Source organism: Nyctereutes procyonoides, unplaced genomic scaffold, assembly GCF_905146905.1.
Source record: "Nyctereutes procyonoides isolate TBG_1078 unplaced genomic scaffold, NYPRO_anot_genome, whole genome shotgun sequence".
NCBI classification, from domain to species: domain Eukaryota; kingdom Metazoa; phylum Chordata; class Mammalia; order Carnivora; family Canidae; genus Nyctereutes; species Nyctereutes procyonoides.
In genome coordinates this window covers 20,185,885-20,201,498 of record NW_026575049.1, presented here as the reverse complement: position 1 = coordinate 20,201,498, position 15,614 = coordinate 20,185,885, and the positions used below count along the sequence as shown (strand labels likewise).

Here is a 15,614-nt window from a genome sequence, read left to right as displayed (position 1 = left end):
GGTGCTCCAGAGCTACTGCTGGCTCTGCGAGCATGAAGGGGGACCATCGGTGCGGCCCTCGGGGATGGCATGTTGGGCTAGGGAGGGGCCACCCGTTCCCATACCAGAGCCTCAGCAGGTGCTGGTGGGATAGGCAGGGAGGGCCAGCGGAGGGGACAGAGCACCAGGCAGACTGCAGGCTGCCTCCTCTGTGGTGCTGCTGTGAGTACCCGTGCTGGGGCTACATACTGCCTCCCTTGGTTTGCCGGAGGGTGTCTGGGTGCTTTGGGGTTTGCTTGACTAGGGGGTACCACAGGCAACTAGTGGATGGAGTTCAGGGTGCTAAATGTCCAGCAGTGCACCGACAGCCCTGCCCGGGGAAGAGTCTCACCGGTACCTCATTAAGAGGTCTGGCCAGCAGATCTGGGTGGAAGTCGTCCACCCATGTGACCCTGCTAATTATTCTGATCGGATGGTTTTGTCTTGATAAGTGGACGTGGTCACTAGAGAATCCTTTATTTTGTGGTGAAAGGGGCTGCGTGGATCTGCCGGGCGGGGGGTGCAGCAGGAGATTCACACGGCACAGAGGTTGGCCGGGGCTGGCTGGGCCCAGCCGGGGCAGCCAGTCCGGGGGGCGGGGGGGGGCACTCAGGGTGGAAGCCGTGGCCATGGGCTTAAGTTCTGTGTCTGCTAGGCTTCGGGGGGAGTGTCCTCAGTGCTGGGGAGTTGCTGAAGGGTCCTCCTCTACCAGCTTCCAGTGTGAATGTCTTTTAAAGTTCAGACGTTTAATTTAGGTGAATGTTTCATTTCATTTCCCTCCTCCTGTTTCTCCTCCTTCCCAGCTGGGCTCCCTGCCCACTGCCTGAGTTCGCCCTTGGTGTGCCTTGCTCTCTGGGCACATCGGGGGCCCGGCCAGAGATTTAAGTTTTAAAAATAATTTGGGAAAAAAAATAAAATAAAAATAATTTGGGGGGGCTCCAGCGAGGGTGCTTCTGGTATTTGGGATTGGGGACCTGCTGTGGGAGACACTGGGGTGTGGGTCTTCTCTGGAGCCCCCTCTGTACATGGGGGACTGCCCGCCATCGGGATGCAATACCAACACCCACAGGGAAGGTTCTGGACGCAGCCCTGTGCTGGGGGATGCTGCCGGCAGTGCAGTGCGGGAGGCCTTCCAGGCTCTTGGGGGGCTTCTTCTTGGGCTTTCACCCATCTTTTCACGTCACTAGCAGCACCAACGCCAGGGCTGTTGGCCAGCTAGTACTTGCTGAATTACAGCTTCCCTGTTTGCCTCCCCTGCAGTCATACTATTACTCTTGGATTCATTACTTAACAGGACAGCCTCTTTGAGTGGAAGAGAGCCGTTGCCTTTTATAATTAGTCTTCTACGTTTTCTTTCCTTGGGGAAGCATGATTCAGTTCTGAGTACTGGCCAGTGGCCTGAGAGTGACAGGGGTATTGGGGGAAGGGGCTGTGTTATCCTGGAACTTGTCAGAGAGAAGGCTGGGAGTGTGGTGGCATGGTGACTCGCTTAGAGCATGTCTGGAACACTGCCGGCCCCGTCCCCAGAGTGGGGGGCTGCAGGCTGTCCCTCAGATGCAGCCACTGTGTGTCAGCTGTTGAAGATAAGGCCAGTGAAGAGAGAAGGGACAGACGTATCACGGGAAACCAGAGTGGGTACGGGGAGCCCTTGGAGAGGTTTACGCTCCAAGAAGGAGAGGGGCCCAGGGCTTGCTTGGACGGTGGCCCGAGATCCTTAGAAATGAGCTTAGACAGCCAGAGCCTGGGGCGGCCAGAGGCCTGGGGACATTGTTCTCTCCTAGCTAAGCTCAGCTGGGAAACAGAAGAGGCGAGGGCCTGGTCTGTTGTTTGGAAAGGTGGCTGAGAGGAAGGAAGCTCACTCACTTGGCCCCGATTTGGTTCTGTCCACACATGGAAGGAGCAGCAGAACCATCGTGGGGAGGGACGGAAAGTCAGGCCTCGTGCCCAGCCCCGTGGATGGAAAAATGAAGAAGGAGGCACCTCGTCCCCGCAGATGTGTTCCTATCTCAAGCACTAGATGAATCATGCTCTGTGTGGGGAAGGATCTTTAGAGATGTGATTTTTAGAGCCCTCATCGATAAAATTGAGAATTCTTGGCAACATTTTAGAAAGGTTTATTAAACAGATAAGAGTGTGGTGGTTACTGGGCTGCAGCAGAAGATTCATTAAGAATGAGTCATTGAGCAGCAAACAATTTAAAAATGAAAATTAAAAAAAATTCAATTCACAATAGCATTGAAAAATGTAAAATCCATGTCATTGCCGGAATGAATAGTTCATTCCTTTTAATTACCACGTAGTATTTCACTGTATGAATATATCACAGCCTGTTTATCCGTCCATCTTTCGGCAGAAGCCAAGGCTGTTTCTGGCCTTCGGTTGCTAGGAATAAATTTTGGTGAATGTTTAGGCACATGGCTTCTTGTTGACGTGAGCTTCGTTTCTCTTGCTCTGTGCCTAGCCTTGCCAGGTCATGCTGGGGGAGTGTAGGTGGTTTTTGTGCAAAACAGCCCAGCATCTACCCCGGATGGGCCATACTGTTTTACATACCCAGCAGCCACACATGCAAGGTCGGGCTGCACTCTCTCTCACCAGCACTGCCCTCCCTACTGCTCCATGTGTGTTGGGTGGCAGGCTTTTGCTAGGGTGTGTGTGTGTGTGTGTGTGTGTGTGTTTGTTTGTTTGTGTGTGTGTAGAGGGTGAGGGGAGCACGAGAATGCTTTCCTCATGTCTGCTGTATGTCACTCCAGTTTTTGAAAACCATATCTTCTCATGAGTGGAAAATTTTAATTTAGATGAAATCTAATTTAGCTAAAAAAATCTGACTTAAAATTTAAAACCTTATTTAAGTAAAAGTCTTTCACATACCCATAGGATGCCAGGGCATTATCTTTTGCTTTTCTTCCAGAAGCTTTATAATTTTTGTTTTGACTTTTAACTTGACTTAGTTTTTCTGTGTGGTGTGAGGAAGGCATAGTGGCTCATTTTTAGAATATAGGTATCCTAGTTAACATAGCATCATTTGTTGAAAACAGTTTTTTTCCCCCAGACATTGCTTTGGCCCCTTCTCTGAAAATCAAATGAGTATATAAATGTGTGTCTATTTCTGGAAACTCTGTTCTGTTCCATTGATCTATTAACACATCTTTATGCCAGTACATACTGTCTTAATTACTGTAGCTTTTCTCAGAGTCCAGTAGAGAAAGTCCTCCAACTTTTTTTTTTTAATAAATTGTCATGAGTAATTTTGGTTCCTTACATTTTTTTTTTAATTTTTTTTTAACTTTTATTTATTTATGATAGTCACAGAGAGAGAGAGAGAGAGGCAGAGACACAGGCAGAGGGAGAAGCAGGCTCCATGCACCGGGAGCCCGACGTGGGATTCGATCCCGGGTTTCCAGGATCGTGCCCTGGGCCAAAGGCAGGCGCCAAACCGCTGCGCCACCCAGGGATCCCGGTTCCTTACATTTTTATATAAAGTTTATCATTAGCCATTTCCTACCAGAAAAGCCTTAGAAAAAGTAATGGGAGTTGGGTTTGAATGGGATTATGTTGAATCTATATGTCAATTCCCCCAGAATTAACAGTATTAACAATGCTGAGCTTTCAAATTTAGACATTTTAAAATTTATCCTCACTAACATTTTGTAGTTTTCAGTGTATGGGTTTTGCTCATATGTTGTTACATCTATTTCTAAATAGTTTGGTTTTTTTTGATGCTACTTTAAATGGTACAACTTTGTAAATTTTGTTTTTCAAATTTTACTGTTGGGATATACAAATATAGTTGATTTTGTAAACTGAAACATCTTTTTCCAGCCAGTATTGCTGTATAACAAATTGCTCCCAATTTCCTGACTTAAAGGAACTCTTTTATAATGCTCACAGATTCTTTCAGTCAGGATTTCAGTTAGGACATGGCATGTATTGTTTATCCATGTCTGGAGCCTCAGCTGGGGAGGCCTAAAGGTGGTACAAGTTGATGCCTAGGGGCTGGATTCATCTGAAGTGTCACTCATATATGTGTGAGCTTCTGGTTCCTGGACTTGGGAGGGGAGGTGGGGAGCTCTGAGACTAGGACTGCAGAGTGACTGCTATTTCATGGCCTCCCCATGTGACTCCCCAGTCTCAGCATGGTGGCCTCAGGATAGTCAGACCTCTTACATCATGGTGCAGGGTTCCCAGTAAGATTTCCAGCAGACAAGATGTAAGGTGCATTTTTCATGACTGAGCCTCTGAAATCACATAGTATCACTTCTGTACTCTTGGTTGAAACAGTTTCAAGTCTTCCCAGATTCAAAGAGAGGGAAATTGGACTCCATCTCTTGATACAGGAGTGGCATGGTCATATAATAAAAGAGCATGTGGGATAGGAGATACTGTGGTGGTCACTTTTGGAAAATGTAATGTGCTTTACCTTTCTGGTGATCTTTCTAAATTCACTCACTAGTTCTAGGAGCTTTTTGGTAGATGCCTTAGGAGTATCTGTGTACACAGTCATATCATCTACAAATAAAGATAGTCTTACTTCTTTCTATATAATCACATGGCTTTTATTTCCTTTTCTTGACTTACTGCATTGTCAAGGTCCTCAAGTGATATGAGCAGATATTTTTACCTCCTTCCATATACTGGTGTTGGGGGGGCTGGTGGTGTGAATCATTCAGGCTCTCAACATTAAGTATGATGGTAGCTGTTGGCTTCTTGTAGATGCCCTTTTTCAGGGTGGTTGCTGACAGTGAAAATTCCATGGTCGAGGAGTCTATATTTTTAATAAACACCATGGTTTATTTTGATAGGTCTTTACATTTGAACAATACTGGTATATAATGCCATAAAGAGGTTGAGGATTGAATTCTTAAGGCCTGGTGGAAGAAGACCAGGATGACAGATTATAGTTTGCTTTGTTGATTCTTCTAAAAAAATTATAAGTTGGTGTTTTGTCAAATGCTTTTTCTTCTGTTGAAATGATCATGTGACTTTTCTTACTTAGCCTGTTAATGTAGTGGAAGATCTTTATTAACTTTGTTAGGCCAACTTGCATTTCTGAGACAAATCCCATTTTGTTGTGAAATACTAGATTTTTGTATATCTCTAGATTTTCTTTGGTAATATGTATTTAAAAATTTCACTTCTGTGTTCATAAGGTATATCGTGTTCCACTTTCTTTTCTTCTAAAGTCTTTTCTTTTTTAGCACTAGGGAAGTGATAGCCTATAATTTCTGAAAGAGTTTATGTGAAATTCATATTATTTCTTCCTTAAATATTTGATAGAGTTCAACAGTGAAACCATCTTGCCCTGGAACTTTGTGGGAAAGTTTTAACCTAAATTCAATTTCTGCTCTAGGTAGGGCTTCAGATCTTCTATTTCTTCTTTTGTCAGTTTTCAAAAAACTTTTTTTAAAAACAATTTTATTTATTTATTTGAGAGAGAAAAGGAGAGAGAGCATAAACGGGGGTGGGGCACAGCTGAGCGGGGAACCCAACAGGGACTTACTTGATCCCAGGACCCTGAGATCATGACTATGCTAAGCTAAAGGCAGATGCTTGACTGACTGGGTCACCTAGGTGCCCCTCTTGTCAGTTTTAATACTTTGTGTCATTTAAGGAATTTGGTCATTTTAAACAAGTTGTCTAATTTAATGACATATTGTTCATAATACACCTTAATTCTTTTAATATCTGTAGGAACTATAGTGATGTCTTTACTTCCTAACATTGGTAATTAAATTTACTGACACTTGTTCTGAGATCTGTCATGTGGTCTGTCTTGGTAAATGTCTCATGTGTCCTTGGAAAGAATGTATGTTCTGCTTTGTTGGGGGAGGTTTCCATAAATGTCAGTCAGGTCAGGTTGGTTGATAGTGCTAGTCCAGTCTTTTCTGCTTTTACTGATTTTCTGTCTCCTTTTTCTTTTAGCTACTGAGTGAAGACTTTTGAAATTTCCAATTATAATGGTTGATTTGTCTCTTTTAGTTTTGTCAGGTTTTGCTTCGCATAATTAAATCTCATTTATTAGATACACACACGTAGGATGAGCTTTTGGGTTTTCTTAATGAATTTATATGTTGATTATTTTAGTTTATTGTTATGAAATCCTCATTATTTCTGCTTTTTCCCTGTTCTGGAGTCCAGCTCATTGGATATTAATATAGCTGTTCCATCTTCCTTGGGCAGTCTTGATGCATCTTTTTCTCTCCCTTTGCTTCTAATCTGTGAGTGTCTTCTTGTCTAAAGTGCATTTCTTATAGATAGCTTATACTTGGATTTTGCTATATCTTTTTAAGTGTGTTTAGTTGATACACATTCATATGTTTCCAGCATAATTATTTGTATGGCTGGAGCTTAGGCTGCCACATTGCTATTTATTTTCTATTCCTTTTATCTTTTTTTTTTCCTTTTATCTTTTCTTATTTCCTCTTTTTTTCTTATGTTCTTTTGGATGAATTGACTATTTTAAAAAATGAATGGACTTCATTTTTTATAGCAGTTTTAGGCATATAGAAATACTAAGCAGAAAATATGATTCCCATGTACCCCCTCACCATGTTCTGATAGACACAGCTTCTGTTATTAACATCTTGCTTGAGTGTGGTGCATTTGGTACAACTGATGAGCCAACACTGATCTGTTACTACTAGCCAGAGTCCAGAGTAGACATTAGGGTTCTGTCTTGGTGTTGCGCATTCTCTGGGTTTGAACAAATACATACTGATATGTGTCCACCATTACAGGAGCACAGGGTGATTTTAGGGCCTTAAAAAATCCCCTGTGCTCCATCCATTCATCCTGTCTTCCCCTCAGACCCTTGACAACCTTGGTTTTTCTACTGTCTCCACAATTTGCCAAAATGGAGGTCAGTGGCTGATAACAGGCATTTAGCATCGTCCCCATTTTTGGAGTGACTGACAGTGAGAGCACTGGGTGCTGTGTCAGGCTGAGCAGGAGCCTCCATCTCCACCGCTGTCCTGTGCCTGGTGTCACCATGGAAGGTGAGTGCTGAGAGGGACAGTCCAGGTTCTTTAGGTCTAGCGACTCGTTTAACACCCACTAGTGCCTTGTGAAGTGGCCATTCCTGTCTCACTTACAGATGAGAAGACAGGAGAGCAGAGAAATTAAGTTCGAGCTAAGAAAGTGAGGAGTTGGCTTGATATATTGTTACGACCCTCTTCCACCTGAGTGTGGGTCTCTGAGAAACTGCTGTGGTGCTCTGTCCTTGCCCTTGTCCTTCACCCTCTTCTCTGAGACTCTAATGAAGACATTGAGGTGTAAGTTTAACCAGTGCCTCTAAGCTTGGAGGGACAGCTAATGTGATAGATGACATAATCAAGATTCAGAATGAGTTCAGCTGCCTGGAATGCCACCTGAGAACCAATCAAGTGAACAAGCTAATAGGAATAAATGAAAAGCCCTATGTTCAAGTTCAAAAACCCAACCACTAATACAGGTCGTTGAAAGCAGTTTGGATGATTTGGGCCACCTGTGTCTTCAGTGAGAGGCTCTCCTTGTCATTTGGCCTAGATCAGGGCATCGGTCTGGCACCTAACACCCCTGCATCCTCTTTGCCCCTCTATTACTCCATGCCTTGTGGCCAGAGCCATGTTCTCAAAATGCAGATCTTATAAGTGTGGTAGCTCCCCATGTCCATGTCAGTAACTTCATTCCATGGTTTTGCTCTGGTCTTACTCTGCTCCCAGATGGTCTCCCAGCCTCAGAATGGTCTTCTCCTGCTTTCCCACAGCTTCCTTGTTGCCTTTCCAGCTGTTCTGGCCCTCATTCCCCTCCTGGGAGGTGCCCTGGTCTGGGCTGCTGCCAGGGTATGTCCTGCACACTGCTCCACTCTTTCTGTGCTTTGCTCAGGCTTCACATCCTCAGCATGACACATAAATGGTGGGGCTCCCTGTTCTGTGCTGTGATGGCAGGCAGGGCTCCCTAGATCACAGTGGTCCCTTCACATGCACTTATGTGGCCTGGGTGATGAACATTTGCTTACCTGGTCTCTGTGAACAGACGGGCCCTGTTTGTTTTTCTCCCCAACTATGTCAGGGTACCCAAAGGCCACCCCAAGGCTCAGTGCCTCCCAGGAATCAGTGTATAGTTGTACTCATGCCCGTGATTCATTCCAGTTCAAGCGCACAAAGCAGAACCAGCCACGTGGGGAGGCCCAGAGGAAACCAGGGGTAAGCCTTCTCCAGTCCTGTCCTGGTGGAGATGCACAGGACACACTTAATACCTCCAGTGGCTAGTCACGACAGCAGGTGTGAAGTGTCCACCTGGGAGCTCGTTAGACACTCTGTGCCTGGGTTCTATTGAGAGCTCATCACCTCGACACCCTCTGTCTGGCACTTTCCAAAATTCCAGACTCCCAGAAGGAAAGCAGTTCAGCATAAGCTATGCTGTTGGGTGAGGCCCAGTGAATCATTCTTATTTGTTAGGGAATAATGGGACACTCCTGAAATCTCGGGGGTCAGCCACCAGCCAAAAGGAGGGCTGGCCTTGCACCCATGCCCGTCTGAGGATGGCGGTCCCAGACCTGCTCTTTGTAATGCCACCTCTGCCGGGACACCTCATGTCGCCTGGCCACTGGGAAGATGAAGTAAGTGTTCTCGGGGAGATGAAGGAGTGCACGGTTCGACCGTTCTGCCCCGAACTAGACAGCTGCGTTACTTGTAGCAGCTGGAGTGATGTCTGATAGGTGAATGTTGAGTACTGCTGCGGCAGCAGTTTGCTCTCTGACCTCTGTGCTGCTGGACCCCGGAGGGCCACTTTGTCTGGGGCTGTGCCACATGGCCTGGGGGCACCTGTAAGAGATGGCAGACACAGAAGTCTTTCAAGCCATTGTTTGAGAAAAGAATTTGCTGGGCTGTTCCAGAGGCAAGTCCCCCAGGGCGGGGGGCGGGCTGCTTGTGGTTTGAACACAGGAAAGAAGCCGTGTTCCAGGGATGGGGTGGGGAAGCAGCCCCTCATCACAGGTGTTAAGAAGGGACTCCTGCTGTTCCCCTGGCTGCATGCTCTAGCAGGTGGGGGCCGTGGGGATGCCAGCTAAGCCCATGGGAATTTAATTTTCAGCTCATCTCTGCAGTGCTCCTTTAGAAAACATTATTCTGCTTTTCTCCTGAAGAGCACAGAAAATGCTCTTTATTTTTGCCACAGTGTGGGTGGAATGGCCACAGATGTAAGGCAGGCCGTGTCTGCGTGCTTTGTTTTCTGCGAATACAGACTTTACGTTCTAGAAAACATTCCCAAAAGGTCACTGTATTCCTCAGACTTGTAAGTTTGGTATATTATATTTATTTATTTATTTATTTATTTATTTATTTATTTATTTATTTATTTATTTTTAATTAAAAAAATTTAAAGATATTTAAAATTTATTTCAGAGAGCGAGCACGAGCAGGGGACAGAGGCAGAGAGAGAGAGAGGGAGAGGTAGGCTCACTTCTGATCAGGGAGCCGGATGTGGGGCTCGATCCCAGGACTCCAAAATCATCACCTGTGCTGAAGGCAGATGCTTTACCTACAGCACCCAGGCTCCCCTGTGGTATTCTTTTTTAAAGACATAAAATCAGATCTCATAAAGGACGTGAATGTTAAGTGTTTGTGAAGGGAGTGATATCATTACTGTTAATATTTCTGTAAATATATAGTATCCTGTGTGTGCCTTCACGGCTTCATGTAGCGGGTGTTTTCTCTGCCAGGTGTGTGTGCAGGTGCATTTGTGGATGAGGCGCCGGGGATGATGTCCCAGAGGTACATCTAGTGTCCAGGTCTTGAGCAGACAAAACCGGTGGGAGGTGCTACACTGGTGGGGTGTTGCTGGGAAGTAGGCACCCTCCAGGAGGGCTGGCCCGTGTACCACATATCTCCCAGAGGGGCTGTTGCTGGGGCCACAGAATGTTCTTTTCCCTTACATCTTCTCACTTGGTGTTCTGGCTCTGGAATGTCCTTGCTGTGCCCTTCAAAGGCATCCTGGCCACTGTGCAGGGTCACCCACACAGCCTGGGCTCCCTGAGCTGGCCGCTGTGCCCTGCCTCACTGGGTGCTGCCCTCTGAGCCCCATCTTGTCACCTGGGTGGGAGCCTGTCTGAAGGCCAGTCTTCTCTGCCTGGGACCCAAATCCAGAATGCCAAGGCCACAGCCCATCAATCTCTTCTGTTCCTTTCTAAATACAGAGTTTTTTGTTTTAAAAATTTTAAAGGCCCTCAGGTGTTACTCTTTTCTCATTGTTTGGATTTCCAAGAAACTCTATCTTCCCTACCTGGGTTTTGAAGAAATTGAGAAATAAAACAAAATAGTGGCAGATGGACACCGAAGAATAACTTTTATTTCTTCTAAATGAGAATCTTGAAATCCTATCTTGGTGTGAGAGCCAAATAAAGTGGCTGACCGAATCCCAGGATTACTTGGGCTTACCCACCCACCCAGCCAGTGCTGGGGCAGGGCGGGCCCCCTCACGTGCAGCAGAGCCTCAAGGGGGAGCAGCCTGTCCGGTGGCTTAGCCAGCTCGGAGAAGTGGAAGGAGGACTGAACCCATCGGCTCTCTGTCCTGCCAGGTTTAGCAATTGATAAGTTGCCTTCTTGCGGTGCGTATTCTGGGGATAGAGAAAGTCCAGGAGTGATGCCAGCTGAATCCCTTCGGAGAGGGAGAGGAGGACATCCACAGCCCATCAGGATGGGCCAGCTCCAGCCAAGACCCCACACCTTTGTTCACCTGAGACCACCAGGGGAGGGTAATAGAATGTACCCTGATGGCTCTAGAATTTGTTGGAACTGAACATTAGCTACATAATCTGCAAGACCTCTGCCCAGGGCTGTAGAATCAGTCTGCAGTTTATTTCCCATCCTGAATTATATCCAGGGATATTGTTCAACCTGGCTCGTCAGAAATTCTGCTGTGAGGTTAAGTGATAGTGTATAAACAAGGCAGTGTGCTCCAGATTTGAATATAAATCTCCTCTGTTATCCAATTTCCAGGGAGGAATTAAGTCTCAAAGGCTAAACCCTGGCAAGCTCACATCCAGACCCCAGATTTCTTTGCCCCTGCGAGTACTGATGAGTTTACAGTGCGTCCTCACCGTGTGCTGTTCTGTTGGATGCCCATGCCGTCAGGCCCAGAGCCCCCCAGCCCATGTGAGATGCGATCCCTGACCACCCTCCCTCTGTGGAACTCAGGGTTAGCGGGACCCCGGGTGGCCACCCGATGGAGGGGCGGTCACGCCAGGCCCTGCGGTGCCACCCTGGGAGCAGCCTTCGTGCTCGGCGCAGCTCTGGGACGTGCGCTGGCCGGCACCCTGGGTGGGGCCCAGAGCCTGTCACTCGAAATCCATGTGGGGAGGTCTCCCCGCGAGAGGGCAGGTCTGACTCTGAACATTTCCCACAGACGGGGAAGATGCCCCGTGGGTGATCCTCGTTCTGTCGCTGCTGCCCCAGGTGGAAGTGCCCTGTGGCCCTGGAGGGCCGTGTGGGCGGGTGCGCGGTGACCTCGGGGGGCCTACCGTGCGGCAGTGGGGCGGGGGTGGCAAAGGTCCCCGCCTCTGAGCCTGGCCTCCCGCACTGCTCCAGTCCGACCTTGGCCCTGAAACCTCCCTGCAGGTTCTGAGGCAGGTGGCGGTGGGTGCTGCCGGCTCGTCCCCAGGGCCCCCTGAGGCTGTGCCGCCAGCGGCCTGGGCGCTTCCAGGTGGAGATGTGGGGGGCCACCCGGGAGCTGTCCCCGCCCCTGCCTCTATGCCCTGCACCCTGCCCAGGTCACCCACACCCCACTGAGGACAGGGGCTCGCTGCCCTTGGCGGGGCTTGTGTGGCCTGCATGGTGCTGCTCCTGAGGACACACCGTTCCTGCCCGGCACTGGCCGCACTGGACCCCGTGTGAACAGCTGGGCCGAGGCCTGTGCTCACATGAGTCCAGGATCCACAAGGATGCTCTGGGGTCTCCGTTGCTCCAGGTTCTCTTCTTGTCCTTTTATCTTAGTGGCCGCAGAGGCCCTGGGATGGAGCACCCCGATCTACTGTATTCATTTCCTGTGGCTGCAAACAACACAGATGATTTATTGTCTCATAGCTCGGGAGGCCCAGCTTCTGACGTGTGCCTGGTCGGGCCAACTCAGGGTGTGGGTGGGAGGCTCCAGGGAGGTCTCCCAAGCTGACCTGGCTCCAGCAGCATCTTTTGGCTCGCAGCCCCTCCCTCTGTGTTTAGTGTTGCTGCGGCAGCTGGAGTCTTTCTCGTGTTCGTTTGGACTCTTGTCCCCCATCCCCCTTCTACTTGTGAGGCTCCTGGGTCTGCGGTGAGCCCTCCGCTGGTCCAGATAACTCCTTTTGGTCAGTGGATTGGCACCTTTGCGCCCTTTGGGAGGCTCTGCGCTTCGGCCGTAGGCCTCTCTGGGGCTGTCTCTGCCTTGCATGTGTGTCCCTGCGTGGACGCCTGTGCCTTTGGGGCCCAGGGGCCCTTCTGAAGGTGATGGGAGGCTGGCTTAGTCCCACCCTCATTTCTTGGTGCCCCTGCTTGTCTTGGGCCCTCCAGCACGGTCCCTGACCTGGTTTCCCAGACACCCCAGAGCAGGCCTACAAGGCAGCGTTATTCTCTTGGTGTGGACGACTGGGCGGAGCCAGAGACGTGATGTTGCTTATGAGGCTGCACAGCTCCTGAACAGTAGAGCGGGGCTCCTTTTGTGGGTCTGTTTGACCGAGGACTTGTCCTGCTCAAAGCCTACACTGGTTTACTTTAGTTCATTGACTCCTTCACCTGAGTTAACCGACAGTGGTCACATGTTGACACTTCCCTTGTGCAGCGGCCATGTCGTTGGCCCTGGGACTGAGGGTGTGATGCCGGCACCGTCAGCACCGGGCCTGCGCTGTTCCGTATCCAGTCTTCTGGCACTGCCGAGTGGCCTGCTGCCCATGCTCTGGCCAGGCAGCTGCTTCCAGCACACTTCTCAATGGGCTGTATGTGCCCACGCCCATTTGTTTGATGTAAATGTAAGTATCTGTATTTACATAAAGAGATGCTCCAGTAAATGCTCCCTGAGACAGGTGTGCTCGCCCTCTGACGTCGAGAGGGGCTGGACCTGACCCCAGACCAGATTACGCTGAGCCTCGGCCCTATGATGAGGCCTGACGTGGCATGCATAGATCAGTTGGTGAATTTGTTCTGCTGTGAAGCTGCTCACTTTTGTTCCAACCGCCTATTTCCCTTTGGGAGGGTGTGTTTTGTCTTCTGTGCATATGATATTTGTTGCTATTTTTCCCTTAGGACAACTATACCTTTGCCCAGCCTGGGATTCAGATGAAGGTGAAAATGTTGGAAGAGCTCGTGAGCCGGATTGATGGTAAGTCTGCTTCCTGAGCACCCGTCTCCCCATGGGGTGGGCAGGAGACAGTGGGAGGAGGTGGTAGGAGGTTCCGGACTCAGTCCCTGGCCCTCACCCTGGCAAGATGCTGTCCTCACTCAGCCTGTGGTCCTTGGCTCCCGTAGGGCAGGGCTGTGCGTTCTTCTGAGTAGGCTGCTGGAGCAGGAGCCTCCCCTTTTCTTTTTTTATTAAGGTGACATAATCAGAATTCAGTGCAGGCACTTTGCAGGGAGTAATGAGTGCAGACCAGAAGTGGGTAGCTCTCACTCCTTATTAAGCCCGATGATTGTCATAATCTGGGCGACAGCATGGTTGTTTATGGCTGTCCTTTGGCACTGTGTTCCCTGCCTTTGTGCATCATTTTGTTATCAAGGATGCTGGCATAATTTCTCCATGGAATCCAATTAATTACCAAGTCTGGAAATAACATCTTTAGTATTATAGAAAAATTATAGTGTGTGCTCGGCCGTTTTAGATTATGCTTTCATATTTAAGTGAGGGCTTTGAAATACTTTTTACCTTCATTCTTAAAATAATTTCCCCTATGATGTGCTGACTGTCATATTGCAATAGCAGAGTTTAATTAAATGAAAGTTGAGAGATAATGCCTGCCCATTCCAAGCATATTCTCCTGATAGTTTGTTACATTAATGAACAGAGCATTAACAAAGTGATACCAAGCAGAACCAGGCGTAGATTTGTGGCACCAGCCGGTCAGTAGTGAGGTACAGAGAAGTGAAAGGTTCTTTCATAAAGAGCCTCTTGTGAGCTCGGCAGGTGATTTCACTGAAGGTACAGAGAAACTGTAGTTTGCTTGAAATGTAGAGGTGGTGGTGTGCATTCTGGCGCAGCTTCTGCGTCCCTGCACATAACTGTGCTGCTTCCCTTGCTGTGCTGTTAGCAGTAGCAAACTCTTAACAGTAATAAGCTCCCCCCACAAAGGTGCTTGGTTTGGGGAACTATCGAATGATGTTATAAAATGGAGTCATACAAATTATAAACTCCATTTTGTTCCTTGATTGAATCTGATTTTCGACTATGTATCTAATGGTTATTACCTGATTTCCGTACGGTGAAGTTTTTCACGGTTCTTCCAATAATACTTAATTTGATTCAGTATATTTAGCTGCTTTCCAACGTGTCTACTCAAAATGCCATTTCCTGCTTGTGTAACTGCGTTGATCTTAACCTCACAGCGAGATCTCTGAGTTTTCCCCACTAGCAGGTTCACAACTGTCCTCAGTCTCAGTTCTTTAAAATCTGATTTGCAGTAGATGTGAATTACACTTCCCGAGCAGGCTCTTCACTTCCTCTTGTGTCCCTTCGAAGGCATATTTTATATTTTCGTGGATGTTAGAAAGTGGTGGTTAGTGCTTGTTTGTTCCAGGGCTGTAGTTTGGGGAAATGCTTGAATTGATTTTCTCTGGTGCTGTGGCTTAGAAAGAAACACATTGCAGATTTGCTGAATGATGGTTTAAAAGAGCAGCAACAATGACCAAAGGAATTCCAACTGAAGCTGTACTTTTTCATAAATCCCATTTTTTCAGGGCAATTTCTGAGGGAAGGTACTTTTGTCCTGCAGTATTTTTTTTTGTTTTGTTTTGTTTTGCTTAAAGGATCAGTTTTTCATGGCAGAGAAGCTTCTTTTACGTAATAGATAAATCTGTGTAGCCTATTTGTAACTGTTCTCCAAAGGAAATTTTAAATACCCAGGCTTTCCAAAAAGAAGTGCACACAGTGGACAGAGCTTGGGCTCTGGCTGGTGGGTGCCCATGTTACTCAACAGCCCCTTGGGAGAAGCACCTATAGGCCTCAGCCGGGGGAGTTCACCCTCCCCCACATTTTATTACTCACCTCTCGGAGAGAGAAATTGTAGACTAGGAACTTTTGTAGGGACTATAAAAATTTTACTAAGGGCAGGATTTGTTAGGAAGAAAAATTGCTCTAAAAAACCCTACTGCATCCTTTTTACATTTTAGGGGAAGGATAGCATTTATTTCAGAGCTTTTTGGCACTTTGGTGAAGGCACACACTTTCATGGGCTTGTTGATTAAGAAAGGTGAAGTTAATGAATAAAACTGGAAAATTCACAAGTCTGAGAAGATTAGACAACTGCTGAACAACCAATCAAAAGAGACATTAGTAAATACCTTGAGACAAACGAAAATGGGAAAGTGACATACCAAAATTCATTGGATGTAGCAAAAGCCATTCTAAGAGGGAAGTTCATACAATAAATGCCTATCTCAAGAAAT

At 47.5% G+C, this 15,614-nt stretch overlaps 1 protein-coding gene across 1 annotated transcript in view; it reads left to right on the top strand.

The window, feature by feature from the left end:
- The window catches only part of TBC1D22A (TBC1 domain family member 22A), a 333,790-nt gene that overhangs the window by 184,331 nt on the left and 133,845 nt on the right, over positions 1-15,614 (top strand). Inside the window, exon 10 of the mRNA XM_055328852.1 lies at positions 13,263-13,338. Coding sequence (XP_055184827.1) covers positions 13,263-13,338 — 76 coding nt within the window. The remainder of the gene's footprint in view (positions 1-13,262; positions 13,339-15,614) is intronic.